A 15,319-nucleotide genomic window follows, 5' to 3' on the forward strand; every position below is an offset into this window, starting at 1 on the left:
CTTGACCAGTGGGTGCTACAGGAAGATGAGGCATCACCTAGTCCCAAGGCTGGGGGTGCCCCTCAGCCCTCTGGGGTTCAGAGTGCCTGGCAGTGTCAGGCCACTCCCTACCCCACCACAGCCTGGAGGCTCCAAGGCTGCCAGCTTTGTTTCATGACTCTTTGAACCTTGACCTTGGGCTTGGAGCACCATTAAGACAAATTCTTTCCCAGTGATGAAGAGCAATGGCAGCGCCAACTCCCTGTGTCCAAGTGGGTCAGGAACCACAGAGTCCGTCTCCCCCTGCACTTGGTGTCATCTTTCAGGCCCAGGCGGGGCCAGCTGCCAGCTTTTCAGGGCCCTGGAGTTATTTATGATTTCTTTCTGGATGAGGAAAAAAGGGTTAGAGCACTTGAAGCAATAACTTCAGATGAACAATGTGATCCTCAGAAATCCACCCAAGAGAAGCAATTGAATCGCTGAAACCGGCAAGATAAACATGTACAGTGATGTTCCCCTCTCCTGGTATCCTTGCTCCCCCAAACTGCTGGGACTGATCACTTATTTTTGTTGCAATGAAATCCCCGTCAAGTCCTGAGGGACATTCCTGGAAGACTTGAAATCCCTCCACTGAGCACACTGTAACCCAGCTGCCTTCATCCAAGCATCCCCAGCTGTGGGGACCCCAATCCGTCCCCAACGGAGAGCCAAGAGGTACTTGATCCTGAAAGAGTCTCGTCCCTCCATACTCACACCTTGATTCTGGGGACATCTCTCATTCGTGGCTGGTCTGAAGGAAAGCTGGTCTATGGAACAGTGCTGCTGATAAATTAATATATTAATTTAATCAGACAGACCTGCCATGACCTGTTACACTTGCCTGTCCAGAGGAGGTGAGCTAAACTCATCTCCAGGTAATCTGTCTGGCAGGTGACACAGGTACAGACATGGCCCCAGGAGGCGTCAGGATCCCGGCACTAATGCTCATGCAGCTTTTCGGGAGCTCTCCTGGATGTTACAGTTCTAACTCACTGACTCCTGAGGTTTCCAAGGTGGCCCAAAGCAATCAGGAGCCACAAATTCTTTTTTTAGTTTTTCCCCTAGAGACAGGGTCTCGCTCTGTGGCCCAGGCTGGAGTGCAGCGGTGCCATCATAGCTCACTGTAGCCTCCAACTTCTGGGCTCAAGCGATCATCTCCCCTCAGCCTCTCCAACAAAAGGAACCAAAATGAGCATTAGGAGGTTGCAGAGGGAGAGGTTGCCGGGCCCTGCTGGTGGCTCCCTGCCACTCTGCGCAGGCTGCTGAGGCCAGGGGACAGGCTTCCTTCTCTGTGTGTGTGCACCCTCTGAGATCCCACTCAGCCACTACCGGCTGGGGGTCACTGAACAGGGAGTGGGGTCAGGCACTGGGAACTTCCCTGTGCATCCTCAGGCAGAGCACAGCCCTCTCTGTGCCTCAGCCACCCATAGATCAGAGGCAGGGACCACGTGGACACTCTTTTAAAGCCCGTTCAACCTCGTCATTCTGAGTCAGTAACTACTGGAGCCAGAAGTCACATCATCTGGGCGTCCAGTGTTCCCTCCTCTCTCCTCAGGAAAAGGAGCTGAGTTTTGCTTGCTGAGAGCATGGATTACATCACGGTGGCTCGTTCTCAAGCTTCCATGGTGAAACGTGATCCCCCGTGAAGCATCCCTGGCCCTCCGGTCCAGGCAGGGCTACAGGATGAGCAGCCAGATGCCCTGGTTCCATTTCAGCTCATCTGCTCCCTGTCAGTGGCCCTCAGTTTTCCTCCACAATACAATGGGGCAATAATCCCCTGGTCTATTGCCTGGTCCAGATCTTTACCCTCAGCCTGCAGGGAGTGCCTTTATCTTTAGTCCCAGCTGTTTATCCAGGGAGGACGTGCAGGAAGGGACAAGCTCTCTGTGTGCATGCTGAGTAGAGACCACCACTGCTACATCCAGAAGTCCCCCTGGAGCATCATAAGCTGAAGATGGAGTCTGAAGGTCTCAGGGTATGCTCTTGAGTCAAGCCCACCCAACACCTGCCTGGGGCAGGCAGGGCAGCTCAGCCAGAGATGGTGCAGAACACAGGGTCCTTGGGGACCCTCCCAGCCTCCTGATAGCAGAATCTTTTATAGCCAAATCATTTTGGAGAGAGACTCATTTAAGAACTGGCCAGGTGCAATGGCTCATACCTGTAATCCCTACACTTTGGGAGGCCGAGGTGGGAGGATTGCTTGCTGCCAGGAGACACGACCACCCTGGGCAACATACTGAGACTTCGTCTGTACAAAAATTTTTAAAATTAGCTGGGCATGGTTGTGCACACCTGTACTCCCAGCTACTCAGGAGGCAAAGGTGGGAGGAAGAGAACCAGGTAGACAGACAAGCACAGACACATACACACACACACCCCCGCCGTGTTCTTGCATGTTTTTGCTCCAGCAGGGGGATATGTGGAGTGGTCTTCCTTTTGCTCCCTTCTCATGCTCCTTCCGCAGCAGCAGGGCCCTGACTCTCTCTATAAGCCCCTTTATGTTTTTTCTGGACTTAGTGCAAATGGGAAACAGCTGCTGGGGGCTGCAGGGAGAAGCAGTTCCCATGCACAATAAGGAAGCCTCACCAGATGGCTGATCTTGATCTTGGACTTCCCAGCCCCCAGAGCTGTGAGGAAATAAACTTCTGTTCTTTATAAATTACCCAGTGTATTAGCCTGTCTTCACACTTCTATAAAGATACTACCTCAGACTGGGTAATTGACGAAGAAAAGAGGCCCAACTGACTCACAATTCTACGTGGCTGGGGAGGCCTCAGAAAACTTACAATCATGGTGGAAGGCAAAGGGGAAGCAAGGCGTGTCTTCACAAGGCAGCAGGAGAGAGGATGTGTGCAGGGGAAACTGCCACTTTTTAAACCATCAGATCTCGTGAGAACTCCTTCACTATCACAGAAACAGCACAGGGAGACCACCCCCATGATCCAATCACCTCCCACCATGTCCCTCCCTTGGTACATGGGGATTACAATTTGAGATGAGATTTGGGTGGGGACACAGAGCCAAACCATATTACCCAATCTCAGGTATTTTGTTCTCATAATGCAAAATAGACTGAGACAGGTGGATATACAAAAAGTGATCCCATCCAGGGTGCTAAATTCTGTAAGCCAGTTGTGTACAGGGTGCATGGCAATTGGTGGGAAGGTGGGTGCCTAAGTCCCCTTGGGGTGGCCAAGGAAGGCTTCCTGAAAGAGGTGGTGCTAGCTGACCAGTGCAGGTGTGAGGGAGGGTTGGGAGCCATTTCTAGATGAGAGTACAAGACTGGTAAAGGCTTAGGAGAGCAAGAGGTGCACAGAGCATGGCAAGTAGGCCACAGCAGCAGCACATAGGGTGACAAGGTTGGATTGGCATTTTAGGACAATTAAGATAACACTTTGGCATGTTTATTACAAACTGATCATGCCTGTGTAACCAGCACCCACATTAACAAGGAACGTTCTCATGACCTTGAAAGCCCTCTTCTTGCCTCTTTCAATCGTGACTGTCCCCACGGGTAGCCACTCACCTGAATTCCAACACCTTAGACTCTTCTGCTTGTTTCTGAACTTCAGATAAATGGAATCAGACAGTAGGTACTTGTTTGAGTCTGTCCTCTTTCACATGACATGTTCTGTGAGACTTGTCCACACTGTTGCGTGTGGTTTGCCTACTGTTATGACTGTGTTGTATTTCATTTTGTGAATATACAGTTTATTTATCCAGTTGGCCATTAATAGGAATTTGGGTTGTTTCTAATTTTGGGTTATTCTGAGCAATGCTGCCATGAACATTCTTGTGCATGCCTTTTGGCGAACATATTTATTCATTTTGTGAATGAATTTTGTGCCTGTCTTGTTCTCTCATCTAGAAGTGGCTCCCAACCCTCCCTCACACCTGCATTGGTCAGCTGCCTCCTAATTAAGCACCACTTCCTCCAGGAAGTCTTCCTTGACCACTCCAAGGGAACTTAGGCACCCACCTTCTCACCAATTGCCGTGCACCTGTGTCCAGCTGGCTTACAGCACTTAGCCCTCTGGATGGGATAACTTTTCGTATATCCATCTGTTTCAGTCTGTTTCGTGCTACTAGAACAAAATATTGGACACTGGGTAATTTACAAGGAACAGAAGTTTATTTCCTCACAGCTCTGGGGGCTGAGAAGTCTAAGATCAAAATCAGGCATCTGGTGAGGCTTCTTCACCGTGCTTGGGAACAGCTTCTCCTGCAGCCCCCAGCAACTATTTCCCATTTCCACTAAGTCTAGAAAAGGCAGAAAGGGGCTTCCACTGGGGTAACAGGGACTTAAGACAGAGATCAGGAGGATGTTTGATGCTGAAGTTTATTATATCCTGGCTTGTGTTCTCATGGGAAGGGAGGAGATATCTGGGAATGGAGTTGTTGGGTCATAGAGTGGGCTTATATTCAGCCTTATTAGAGACTGCCAAAAGGTTTTTAAAAGTGGTTGTACCATTGATACTCTCACCCGCAGTGTATGACAGTTCCAGTTGCTCCGCATCCTAATACTTGGTTAAAAAAAAAAAAAAGAGTAACTGTTAGTCTTTTTAATATCAGCCATTCTAGTGGCTATGTGGGAGTATCACATTGTGGTTTAATTTACATTTCCCTGATATGGCAAATGAACTTGACCCCCTCTTCATATGATCATTGGCCATTTGGAGCTCTTATTTTGTGCATACACATATTCCAAGAATCCTCTTCCAGTTGGTGATATACTTCTTCATTCATTCTCTTAATGGTGTCTTTTGATGAAAAGAAATTCTTCTTTTTTTTTTTTTTTTTAAGATGGAGTTTCGCTCTTGTTGCCCAGTCTGGAGTGCAATGGCATGATCTTGGCTCACCACAACCTCCGCCTCCCAGGTTCAAGCCATTCTCCTGCCTCAGTCTCCCGAGTAGCTGGGATTACAGGCACGCGCCACCATGCCTGGCTAATTTTGTATTTTTAGTAGACATGAGGTTTCACTATGTTGGCCAGGCTGGTCTCGAACTCCTGACCTCAAATAATCCACCTGCCTCAGCCTCCCAAAGTGCTGGAATTACAGGCTTGAGCCACCGCACCGGGCCCGAGAAATTCTTAATTTTAATGTGGTCTACTTTATCAATTTTTTTAAATGGTAATACTTCTTGCATCCTGCTTAAGGACTCTATTTTGAGGTCATATAGGTAGTCACCTATGTTTTCTTCTAAATGCTGTATTTTTTTACCCTTTGTGTTTAGATCTACAATCCAGCTGGAATTGACTTTTGCATGTGGTGCAGATTAGGGGTCAGATTCTTTTATTTTTCTTTTTCATTTGTATATGCAATTGACCAGCACCATTTATTGATATGTCTATCCTTTGTCTTCTGTACTGCATTTGTGCCTTTTTCATAAGCCAAGTGATGTGTAAGTGTGGATTTATTTGTCTAACTTTGTACCATCCATCTGTCTTATGCCTTAATTACCCTAGTTTTGTAACAAGGTCTCAATTCTAGTAGTACAAACCTTTTACTTTTGTTCTTCTTCAAGACTGCCTTGACTAGTCTTGGACATTTGTATTTTCATATACATTTTGGAATCAATCTGACAATTTCCACCAAAAAAAAAAAAAAAGTCTACTGGGATTTTGACTGGGATTGCATTGACTCTATAGATCAACTGGAAGAATTTATATATATTTATTTATTTATTTTCAAAAACAACAATTGCGGCCAGGCACAGTAGCTCATACCTGTAATCCCAGCACATTGGGAGGCTGAAGTGAGTGGATCACTTTAGGTCAGGAGTTCGAAACCAGCCTGACCAACATGGTGAAACCCTGTCTCTACTAAAAATACAAAAAATTAGCCAGGCATGGTGATGGGTGGCTGTAATCTCAGCTACTCGTGAGGCTGAGGCACTAAAGTTGCTTGAACCCAGGAGGCAGAGGTTGCAGTGAGCTGAGATGACACCACTGCACTCCAGCCTGGGTGACAGAGTAAGACTCTGTCTGAAAGAAAAAAAAAATGACTATTGCAGTGACATCAATGATTAATCACCTGTACTCCCCCTACTGCTAGGGGAAAAACCTTCTATACAGTTGAGTTACAAAGGAAAATCAAGACAATTTATCAGGCACCTACAGCCAGAAAATGCTCTGTTGTTTCCAGAGGTATAGACCTGACATGTTTGATGTCCCAGCGTAACACACCAACCCAGTGGTATAGACACTGACATGTTCAATGTACTAGTGTAACACACCAGCTGCAATTTTTACTGGGATGAGGAGAATTAACATCTTTATAATATTGAGTCTTCCAATCCATGAACATAGTATATCTTTCCATTTATTTAGTTATTTAATTTCTCTCAGTGGTGTTTTATAGTTTTCAGTAGATTTAGTCCTATGTAATTTCATACTTTATGATGCTTTTGTACATGGTATCACTTAATTTCATTTTCTATTTGCTTGTTGTATGTAGGAATATGGTTGATTTTTGTAAACTGTCTTTACATTCTAGCCACCTTGCTAAACTAACTTAATAATTCTATAATAGTAGTTTTTCATTAGATCTTGCTGGGGGGGAAGATGCTTTGGCCTGTGGTCCAGCCATGGTGCAAGACCCATCAACCTTGAATAAGGGTTGGATGTGGAGGCAGAGAGGGAGAAAGACAGACTCTGCCAGCCAAGTCAACAGAACCCCCAGGGTTATAGACAGACTTTGTCCTGCCCAGTCATGGCCCAGTCACTTGCTTTCATATCATATTGAGAATGGGTGCCCCAGAAAAGAATCTTTCAAATCTTATGATCTGTGAGTGTGTGGCATGGCCTTTGATGCCAGCTAGTTCTAAGAGCCAGGTGGGGCAAGAGTGCTGAGGTAGTTCCCACTCAGTATCCACAGTTTGACTTCATTCTTTTTTTTTTTTTTGAGACAGAGTCTCGCTCTGTCACCCAGGCTGGAATGCAATGGCCTGATCTCGGCTCACTACAACCTCTGCCTCCCGGGTTCAAGCAATTCTCCTGCCTCAGCCTCCTGAGTAGCTGGGACTACAGGCGTGTGCCACCATGCCCAGCTAATTTTTTGTATTTTTAATAGAAACAGGGTTTCACTGTGTTAGCCAGGATGGTCTCGATCTCCTGACGTCGTGATCCGCCCTCCTCAGCCTCCCAAAGTGCTGGGATTACAGGCGTGAGCCACCAAGCCTGGCCTCTGACTTCATTCTTTTTTTTTTTTTTTTTGAGACAGAGTCTCGCTCTGTCACCCAGGCTGGAGTGCAGTGGCACGATCTTGGCTCACTGCAAGCTCCACCTCCCAGGTTCAAGCAATTCTCCTGCCTCAGCCTTCTGAGTAGCTGGGACTACAGGTGTGCCCGCCATCACGCCCGGCTAATATTTTGTATTTTTAGTAGAGATGGGGTTTCACTGTGTCAGCCAAGACGGTCTCGATCTCCTGACCTCATGATCCGCCCGCCTTGGCCTCCCAAAGTGCTGGGATTACAGGCATGAGCCACCGCGCCTGGCACTTCATTCTTACTTAAGTTAGAAAGTGACCAAACGTAGAGACTTTCTTCCTTTGACCCCCCTCCTACCTGGCAGTCCAGCCTTTACACTGACACCCCAATGCTACCTGCTGGCTCACCTCTCAATGGGATTTTGATAATGGGGATCCAGCCACTCTCCTTGGGGACAGCCACAGTGGGCCATGCTGCCCTCCTATTGGCCATGGTATCTTTTTAGCTGGAGGAGAACTGTGTTTTCTCTTTCTTTTCTTTTCCTTTTTCTTTTTTTTTGAGATGGAGTTTCGCTCTTGTTGCCCAGGCTGGAGTGCAATGGCGTGATCTCGGCTCACTGCAACCTCCGCCTCCTGGGTTCAAGCAATTCTCCTGCTTCAGCCTCCCGAGTAGTTGGGATTACAGGCGCCCGCCACCACATCCAGCTAATTTTTGTATTTTTAGTAGAGATGGGGTCTCCCCATGTTGGCCAGGCTGGTCTTGAACTCTCAACCTCAGATGATCCGCCCACCTCAACTGCCCAAAGTGCTAGGATTATAGGTATAAGCCACCGCTCCAAGCCTTCTGGATGGATTTTTAAGGATCTCCTCCAACTGGGCCCTGGTTGGGGTGGCCTGCTGGTGACACCCGCCCTGCACATGCCCTCTGCCTGCAGACCCCTCTGAGACCTCTCACAGAGGGAGCTGGGCCTCTGGGGACAGGACCATCCATGTGCCTTGCCTCCCACTGGGATCTTGTGGCCCAAGTAGACTCCAGCTGCCTCTTTACATTTCCCTGCAATAACCAACTCCTGCCCTATCTGCAAATCCCCTCTCAGGGCCCAGGCCTTGGGAATCTAGCCTCATTTGGGAGGTGGGTCCTGAATTCTGGGAGCAGAGCCATCACCAGGAGCAGTGCTGACCAAAGGCAGATGGCAGGTGGACCTGACAACTGTTGTCCTCCTGTGGGTGGGCAGAGCCTGGAAGTGAGAGGCCAAGGAGGAGGTCACCGGTGGCAAGAGTGAAGAGTCCCGGAGCCTGAGGCCTCTGGAGCTGATCCAGTGTAAACCCCTTTCATAGATGGGAAAACTGAGGTGTGGAGAGAGAGAGGGTGTCTCAAGCCACACGGTGAGTTCCTGGCCAACTTAGACCCAGGTCTCTATAGTTCTCTTTACAATGAACACACTGCACAATCAACTCTCTCTCTCTCTCTTTTGAGACAGCGTCTCAAAAGGACACTGCATCTCCAGCCCAGGCTGGAGTGCAGTGGCACAATCACAACTCACTGCAGCCTCCACCTCCCAGGCTCAAGCAATCCTCCTACCTCAGCCTCCTGAGTAGCTAGGATTACAGACACACGCCACCATATCTAGCTAATTTTTTTTAAATGTTTTCTAGAGATGGGGTCCTGCCATGTTGCCCCGACTGGTCTCCAACTCCTGGGCCCAAGCAGTCCTTCCACCTTGACCTGCCAAAGTGCTGGGATGACACGCATGAGCCACCACACCTGGCCTGCTCTCTCTCTATGTCTCTGTCTCTCTCTTTCTTTCTTTTTCTTTTTTCTTTTTATTTTTTTCTCTTTTTGAGATGGAGTCTAGCTCTATTGCCAGACTGGAGTGCAGTGGCACGATCTCGGCTCACTGAAACCTCCGCCTCCCAGGTTCAACAGATTCTCCTGCCTCAGCCTCCCGAGTAGCTTGGATTACAGGCACCCACCACCACGTCCAGCTGATATATTTTTTTTTTTTGTATTTTTAGTAGAGACGGGGTTTCACCATGTTGTCCAGGATGGTCTTGATCTCTTAACCTCGTGATCCGCCTGCCTCAGCCTCCCAAAGTGCTTGGATTACAGGCGAGAGTCACTGCGCCCAGCCTGTGTCTTTCACACACACGCTTGTGCACCCACAAACACACACTGGTTTGCCTGGTGTGTTGACACTTCCAACATACACCTATTGGCAAAGGTTTCCCCCGCTGGTTTCTGCGTGGGTCCTAGACGCTGGGAAAGGCACTGTGGCCCCACGTGCTCCAGGGCCAGTGTGTTCTCGGAGGGGCCAGGTACGTGGGACACTTCATAATCCTGGAAGGTTAGCAACCACATTGTAGAGTAGTTCGGGCAGGGCCTCCTCCGATCACAGAGCCAGGAGCGGGCAGGATCAGCACCCCCATCACCATTTCCATGTTTCCAGCACTCCAGTGAATAATCAGAGAAAGTTAAACAAACATGCTTTAATTGCCTGTCGATGACAGACGCCAAGGGAACGAAAATTCCGTCCGGTTCTGGAGCGCCTGCCCGGGGATGGGGGTGGTGTGGGGAGTCCGAGTTGGCTGGGCCTCTAGGGTCTCACCACAGCTGGGGAGCTGGACCCACCCCACAACCCCCATGTCCACTGTTGGCCAAGCTGCTCCTCACCTGCCAAGCAGGGTGCCCGGTGCCAGAGCAAACTGGGCCCAGGCCCAGCATAATTTCCAGAAATAGGTCTTTGAGAGAGCTGGGCCTCCCCCTCCATCCGCTGACCTTCCCCCATGCAGGGGATCCTATTTGTTGCCTCAGGCCCTTGAAACGCTCTGCTCAAGGCCCCTAAAAACCTCCAGATTGTGCAGTTTGCCCAGAGTTCCTGGACAGACCAGGGCTGTCATTTGTAACTTCCCCATGTCCACCTCCTCCTCCTCTTCCCTCAGGCCCCAAGGGTGGGGTGGTGTCTTCTTGTGTGGCTTGAGCTGGAGAGTTGCTTTTCCCTCCCCTCCCCTTCCCTCTCCTCCCCTCCTCTCCCCTCCCGTCCTCTCCCTTCCCCTCCCGTCTCTGACAGGGTCTGGCTCTGTTGCCCAAACTGTAGTGCAGTGCAGCCTCAACCTTCTGGACTCAGGTGATCCTCCTGCCTCAGCCTCCTAAGTAGCTGGGACTACAGGCACATGCCACAACACCCTGCTAATTTTTGTATTTTTTGTAGAGAAGGGGTTTCACCATGTTGCCCAGGCTGGTCTCGACCTCCTGGGCTCAAGCGATCCTCCCGCCTCCGCCTCCCAAGTAGCTGAGACTGCAGGCACGCACCACCATGCCTGGCTAACTTTTGTATTTTTTTGTACAGACAGGGTCTCACTATGTTCACCAGGCTGATCTCAAACTCCCAGGCTCAAGCGATCCACCCACCTCAACCTCCCAAAGTACAGGGATTCCAGGCATGAGCCACCACACCCATCCTTCTTTTCTTTTTAAAATACGTTATTTTATTTTAAGGCTAGGTGCTGTGGCTCACGCCTGTCATCTCAGCTCTTTGGGAGGCCAAGCCGGGTGGGTCACTTGAGGTCAGGAGTTCGAGACCAGCCTGGCCAACATGGCGAAACCCTATCTCTACTAAAAATACAAAAATTAGCCAGGCACGGTGGCATATGACTTTAGTCCCAGCTACCTGGGAGGCTGAGGCAGGAGAATCGCTTGAACCCAGGTGGCAAAAGTTGCAGTGAGCCAAGATTGCACCACTGCACTTCAGCCCAGGCAACAGAGCAAGACTCTGTCTCAAAAGAAAATTATTTTATGTTAGATTCAGGGGGTTATATGTGCTTGTTTGTTACACGCATAATAGTAGGGATTGGGCTTGTAGTGCACCCATCACCGAAATATTTTTTGTTTTTTGTTTTTGAAACGGAGTTTTGCTCTCTTGGCCAGGCTGGAGTGCGATGGCTTGATCTTGGCTCACTGCAGCCTCTGCCTCCTGGGTTCAAGCGATCTTCGTGCCTCAGCCTCCCGAGTAGCTGGGATTACAGGCATCTGCCACCACACCTGGCTGATATTTGTATTTTTAGTAGAGACGGGGTTTCACCATGTTGGCCAGGCTGGTCTCGAACTCCTGACCTCAGGTGATCCTCTCACCTCGGCCTCCCAAAGTGCTGAGATTACAGGTGTGAGCCACCATGCCCAGCCTCATCACCCAAATGTTGAACACTGTACCAGATGATTATTTTTCAATCCTCATACCCCATCTTTATGTCCATATATACCCCTTGTTCAGCTCCTACTTATAAGTGAGAACACGCAATATTTGATCTTTTGCTTCTGAGTCTGTTCACTCAGAATGACAACCTCCAGCTGCATCCATGTTGCTGCAAAGGACATGATTTTATTCTTTTTCATGCCTGTGTAATATTCTATGGTGTATATATGCACCTCATTTTCTTTATCCAATCCACCACTGGTGGACACTTAGGCTCCATCTTGCTTTTTCCAAGTGATCCTGGTTAACCCACAGAACACAGCTACTAGAGAGGGGTCATGGATCTCTGCTTTCAAATAGACAATCCCTGAAGGCAGGCATTCGGGTCTGTGCAGCCCTGACCCTCTCCCCACCAGTATTAGAGTGTTGGCACAGTGTCATCCAGTCACAGGAACATCCACAGAGCCTTTGGGTGAATGAGGGATGATTAGAGGTAGAGAAGAGGAGGTGGACAAATGGGGAGCAGGGTGAATGTATAGGTGGGTAGATGGGGGTGTTTAGGGAGGGGGCTAGCGTAAGGTGTAGGATGGGTAGCTGGGTGGATGGGTGGGTAGGTGAACAAATGGAACTCTGTTTATTTTGATCTCTGCCTTTTCCATTAAGGACTTCTTTTAGGAGTGCAGGAATCATTGGTTGTCTAAGTTTAAGAGAAAGGCACTAGGCTGGGTGTGGTAGCTCTCACCTGTAATCCCAGCACTTTGGGAGGCCGAGGCGGATGGATCCCTTGAGGTCAGAAGTTTGAGACCAGCCTGGCCAACATGGTAAAACCCCGTCTCTACTAAAAATACAAAACTAGCTGGGTGTGGTGGTGCGTGCCTGTAATCCCACCTACCCGGGAGGCTGAGGCAGGAGAATCACTTGAACTTGAGGCGGAGGTTGCAGTGAGCAAGATTGCATCACTGTACTCCAGCCTGGGTGACAGAGTGAGACTCTGTCTTAAAAAAAAAAAAAAAAAAAAAAGCAGGCACTGAAAGCCCCCTGGACGCCAGGGCCTTGTTGACTGGGGACTTCCCGGAGGCTGGTCTTTCAGGGACTCCGCCGTTTCATCAGGGACTTCCTCAAATGTCAGTGTCGGTGGGTCTTTCCTCTTTGGCGGGCCCCTGTTTCCAGGGAGGACTCCCTCCTCTGCCCCATCTGGGGCATCTTGAGCACCAGGAGAGCCAGTGGCTCCCAGTCTCCATCCCTGCCTTGGGTTTGCAAGGCTGGCTGGCGCACCTGGCTGCATGCGCCTTGCAAAATAATATTTGCATTGTTCATCTGCCAAGAGGTCCCTCTGCCTTTCCCTTTGCTTTGTGGATTTTATACCTTTTTTATTTCTTGTTTTTGTTGTTGTTGTTGTTGTTGTTGTTTTTGAGACGAAGTCTTGCTCTGTCACCCAGGCTGGAGTGCAGTGGCGTGATCTTGGCTCACTGCAAGCTCTGCCTCCTGGCTTCATGCCAGTCTCCTGCCTCAGCCTCCAGAGTAGCTGGGACTTCAGGCGCCCGCCACCATGCCTGGCTAATTTTTTGTATTTTTTAGTAGAGACGGGGTTTCACCATGTTAGCCAGGATGGTCTCGATCTCCTGACCTCATGATCTGCCCGCCTCGGCCTCCCAAAGTGCTGGGATTACAGGCGTGAGCCACCGTGCCCGGCCTACCTTTTTATTACTTCATCAGCCCTTTCCTGAGAGGAAACAGAAGGGAACCTGTGTTCAATCCACCATGTTTAACCAGAAAACCACATCCCTGTATTGTGTGTCTTTGGTGAAGTCCTCCTGGTCCCAGAGTCAGAAAACTGTATATTCTTCTAGTTGTTTGAATGTTCAGTGTTTATACCTCAGTCTTCAATCTGTTTTATGCATCAGAGGTACTGACAAGGTTTTATGGAGGAGAAAGGGTTCTATTCCTTAACAAATGCTTATAAATCACTGACTTGGGCCAGCCAGGGGCAGAAGGGAGGGAAGGAGGGAGAGGGGCCCTCTGCTAGGCCACATGTCATTGAGGAGCAAAGAGTAGGGTGTTGCCCCCTCTTGACCCGAGACTGAGCACCCTGAGGGTACAGCCTCGACCACCTATTCCCAGGGTCCTGAGACTCCCCCCGACTCCCCGTGGTTTCTCCCCAAACATCTATTGCAGAGGAATCGCCTTTTGTTTTTTTTTTTTTTAAGGACAGGGAACATTTCAAGGTGATTTGCATTCGATGACAAAGATAGCTCCAAGAACAAGGGGGAGGCTGACAGTGTTGGGGGGCCGTGGACTGTGCGCGTGGGCTGCAGCTCTCACCTCTCCCAAGCAGGACCATGGTCAGCCCCAGCGCGCCAAGTGGGAGCTATTCAGTTACCCAAATACCTCTTAGGCGTCTGTTTAACAGCGATGGGGATCGTGCAGGGTCAGGCTTTGAAATGAGCTGAGGAAAGAGAGACTTTAGGCGTCCCCTGACTTCTAGAGCAATAAAAGCTCTTTAGAACAGCATTGAACCATCTATTTCATCATTAAAGAGCTCCAGGTCTCGGGCCTCAGGGGAGACATACACAGAAAGATAATTACAGCCCAGAGAGATGTGTGCTTGGGCGGGGTCAGCATCACGAGGCTCCTAATTGGCCTTCCGGGCTCCAGTACCTCCCATTTCCATCCACTGCATACTCTGCTGCCAGAGTGAGCATCTACAAATGCAAACCTGACCTTGAATTTCACCCGCCTAAGACCCTCCAGTGACCTGCAGACACTGCCACAGCCCTTTCCAGGCCCCTGGTGTTAGACCTCCTTGACCTTTCCAGCCTTGGCAGCCCTCAAGTGTGTTCTGAGTTGGCTGACCTGCCCTGTTCTCACTCCCCTCCCAGCCTCGGAAAATGTACTCTTTCAGAATGCATTTCTTTTTCGTTTAGAATGCATTTGCTCTTCTCTCTGCTGACCCTGGCCAGCTATTGTGCATTCCTCAGGTCTCATCTTTGATGCCACTGCCTCCAGGACGTCCTCCTTGATTGTCCCTCTGATTGGACTGGCTTTGGCATCCCCTTCCCACCCTGTGCCTATTCGCCCAACTCCTTCCCCAGACTCTGGTTCTCAAAGTCAGGGGCCCCACTCACTATCTGTTCATCAATTGTCAGATATTTTTTGAGTCAGTGCCAGGCACTGAGATTCATGGGTGAACAAAATAGAAAAAGACCCCTGTCTTCATGGTGCTCACCAGCTCATGGCATCACCTTGTCTGAATAAACAGACAGTACAGTGTACTGCGTGTGCTCAGAAGGGAGGCTCAGTGGTCCAGAAGGCTGCATGGAGGAGGGGGCTCTGAGGGTAAGGCTTTGAAGGATGAATAGGAGTTTTCCAGGCAAAATGACTGGAGATTTCTCTGCTTGCCTGCCTGCCCAGAGGCTATCCTGGTGACTGGGCTGCTCTCTTCCTAGGATCTACACTCTGCTCTCATACAAGTTCCTCTTCTCTTTCAGAATGCATGAACTGCACCCGGCTCAGTGACATGAGTGAGCGACTGACCACACTGGAGGCCAAGGTCAGTCGGGCTGGGGAGTCTGGGCCTGGGGAGCTGCCTGGGGACCTTGGGTGGTGGAGGGAGGCATCAGGCAACCACTGGGTGTGGCTGTGGAATTCCCAGCCCCAGGTTTCCAAGCAGGCTTGGACAGCCGGTCCCAGGTACTGGGTACTGTTCAGGCCTTGGTGGCTCTGGGTGGCCTTCTTGGGCTGGGAGATCCCGGGCAGCAGGCTGATTGTGGGCAGGTCAGAATGGTGCTGAGCTCCCAGGACCCGGGGGCTGGAAGGCTGGACACCCAGAAGACAGTGGAAAGAGGAGGGAGTCTCTGTCCCTCCAGGGCCACTGTTCCCACCTCCAGAATGGGGCTGGGCACA

The 15,319-nt window shown here is 49.8% G+C and overlaps 1 protein-coding gene across 3 annotated transcripts in view; it reads left to right on the plus strand.

Moving 5' to 3' along the window:
* COL26A1 (collagen type XXVI alpha 1 chain) overlaps nucleotides 1-15,319 on the plus strand; it is a 202,135-nt gene that overhangs the window by 160,062 nt on the left and 26,754 nt on the right. For all 3 annotated transcript variants that reach the window (XM_063667254.1, XM_054496651.2, XM_054496650.2), the window contains one exon: nucleotides 14,905-14,966. In XM_063667254.1, the coding sequence (XP_063523324.1) occupies nucleotides 14,905-14,966 (62 nt within the window). The remainder of the gene's footprint in view (nucleotides 1-14,904; nucleotides 14,967-15,319) is intronic.

Source organism: Pongo pygmaeus, chromosome 6 (assembly GCF_028885625.2).
Source record: "Pongo pygmaeus isolate AG05252 chromosome 6, NHGRI_mPonPyg2-v2.0_pri, whole genome shotgun sequence".
Taxonomy (NCBI): Eukaryota; Metazoa; Chordata; class Mammalia; order Primates; family Hominidae; genus Pongo; species Pongo pygmaeus.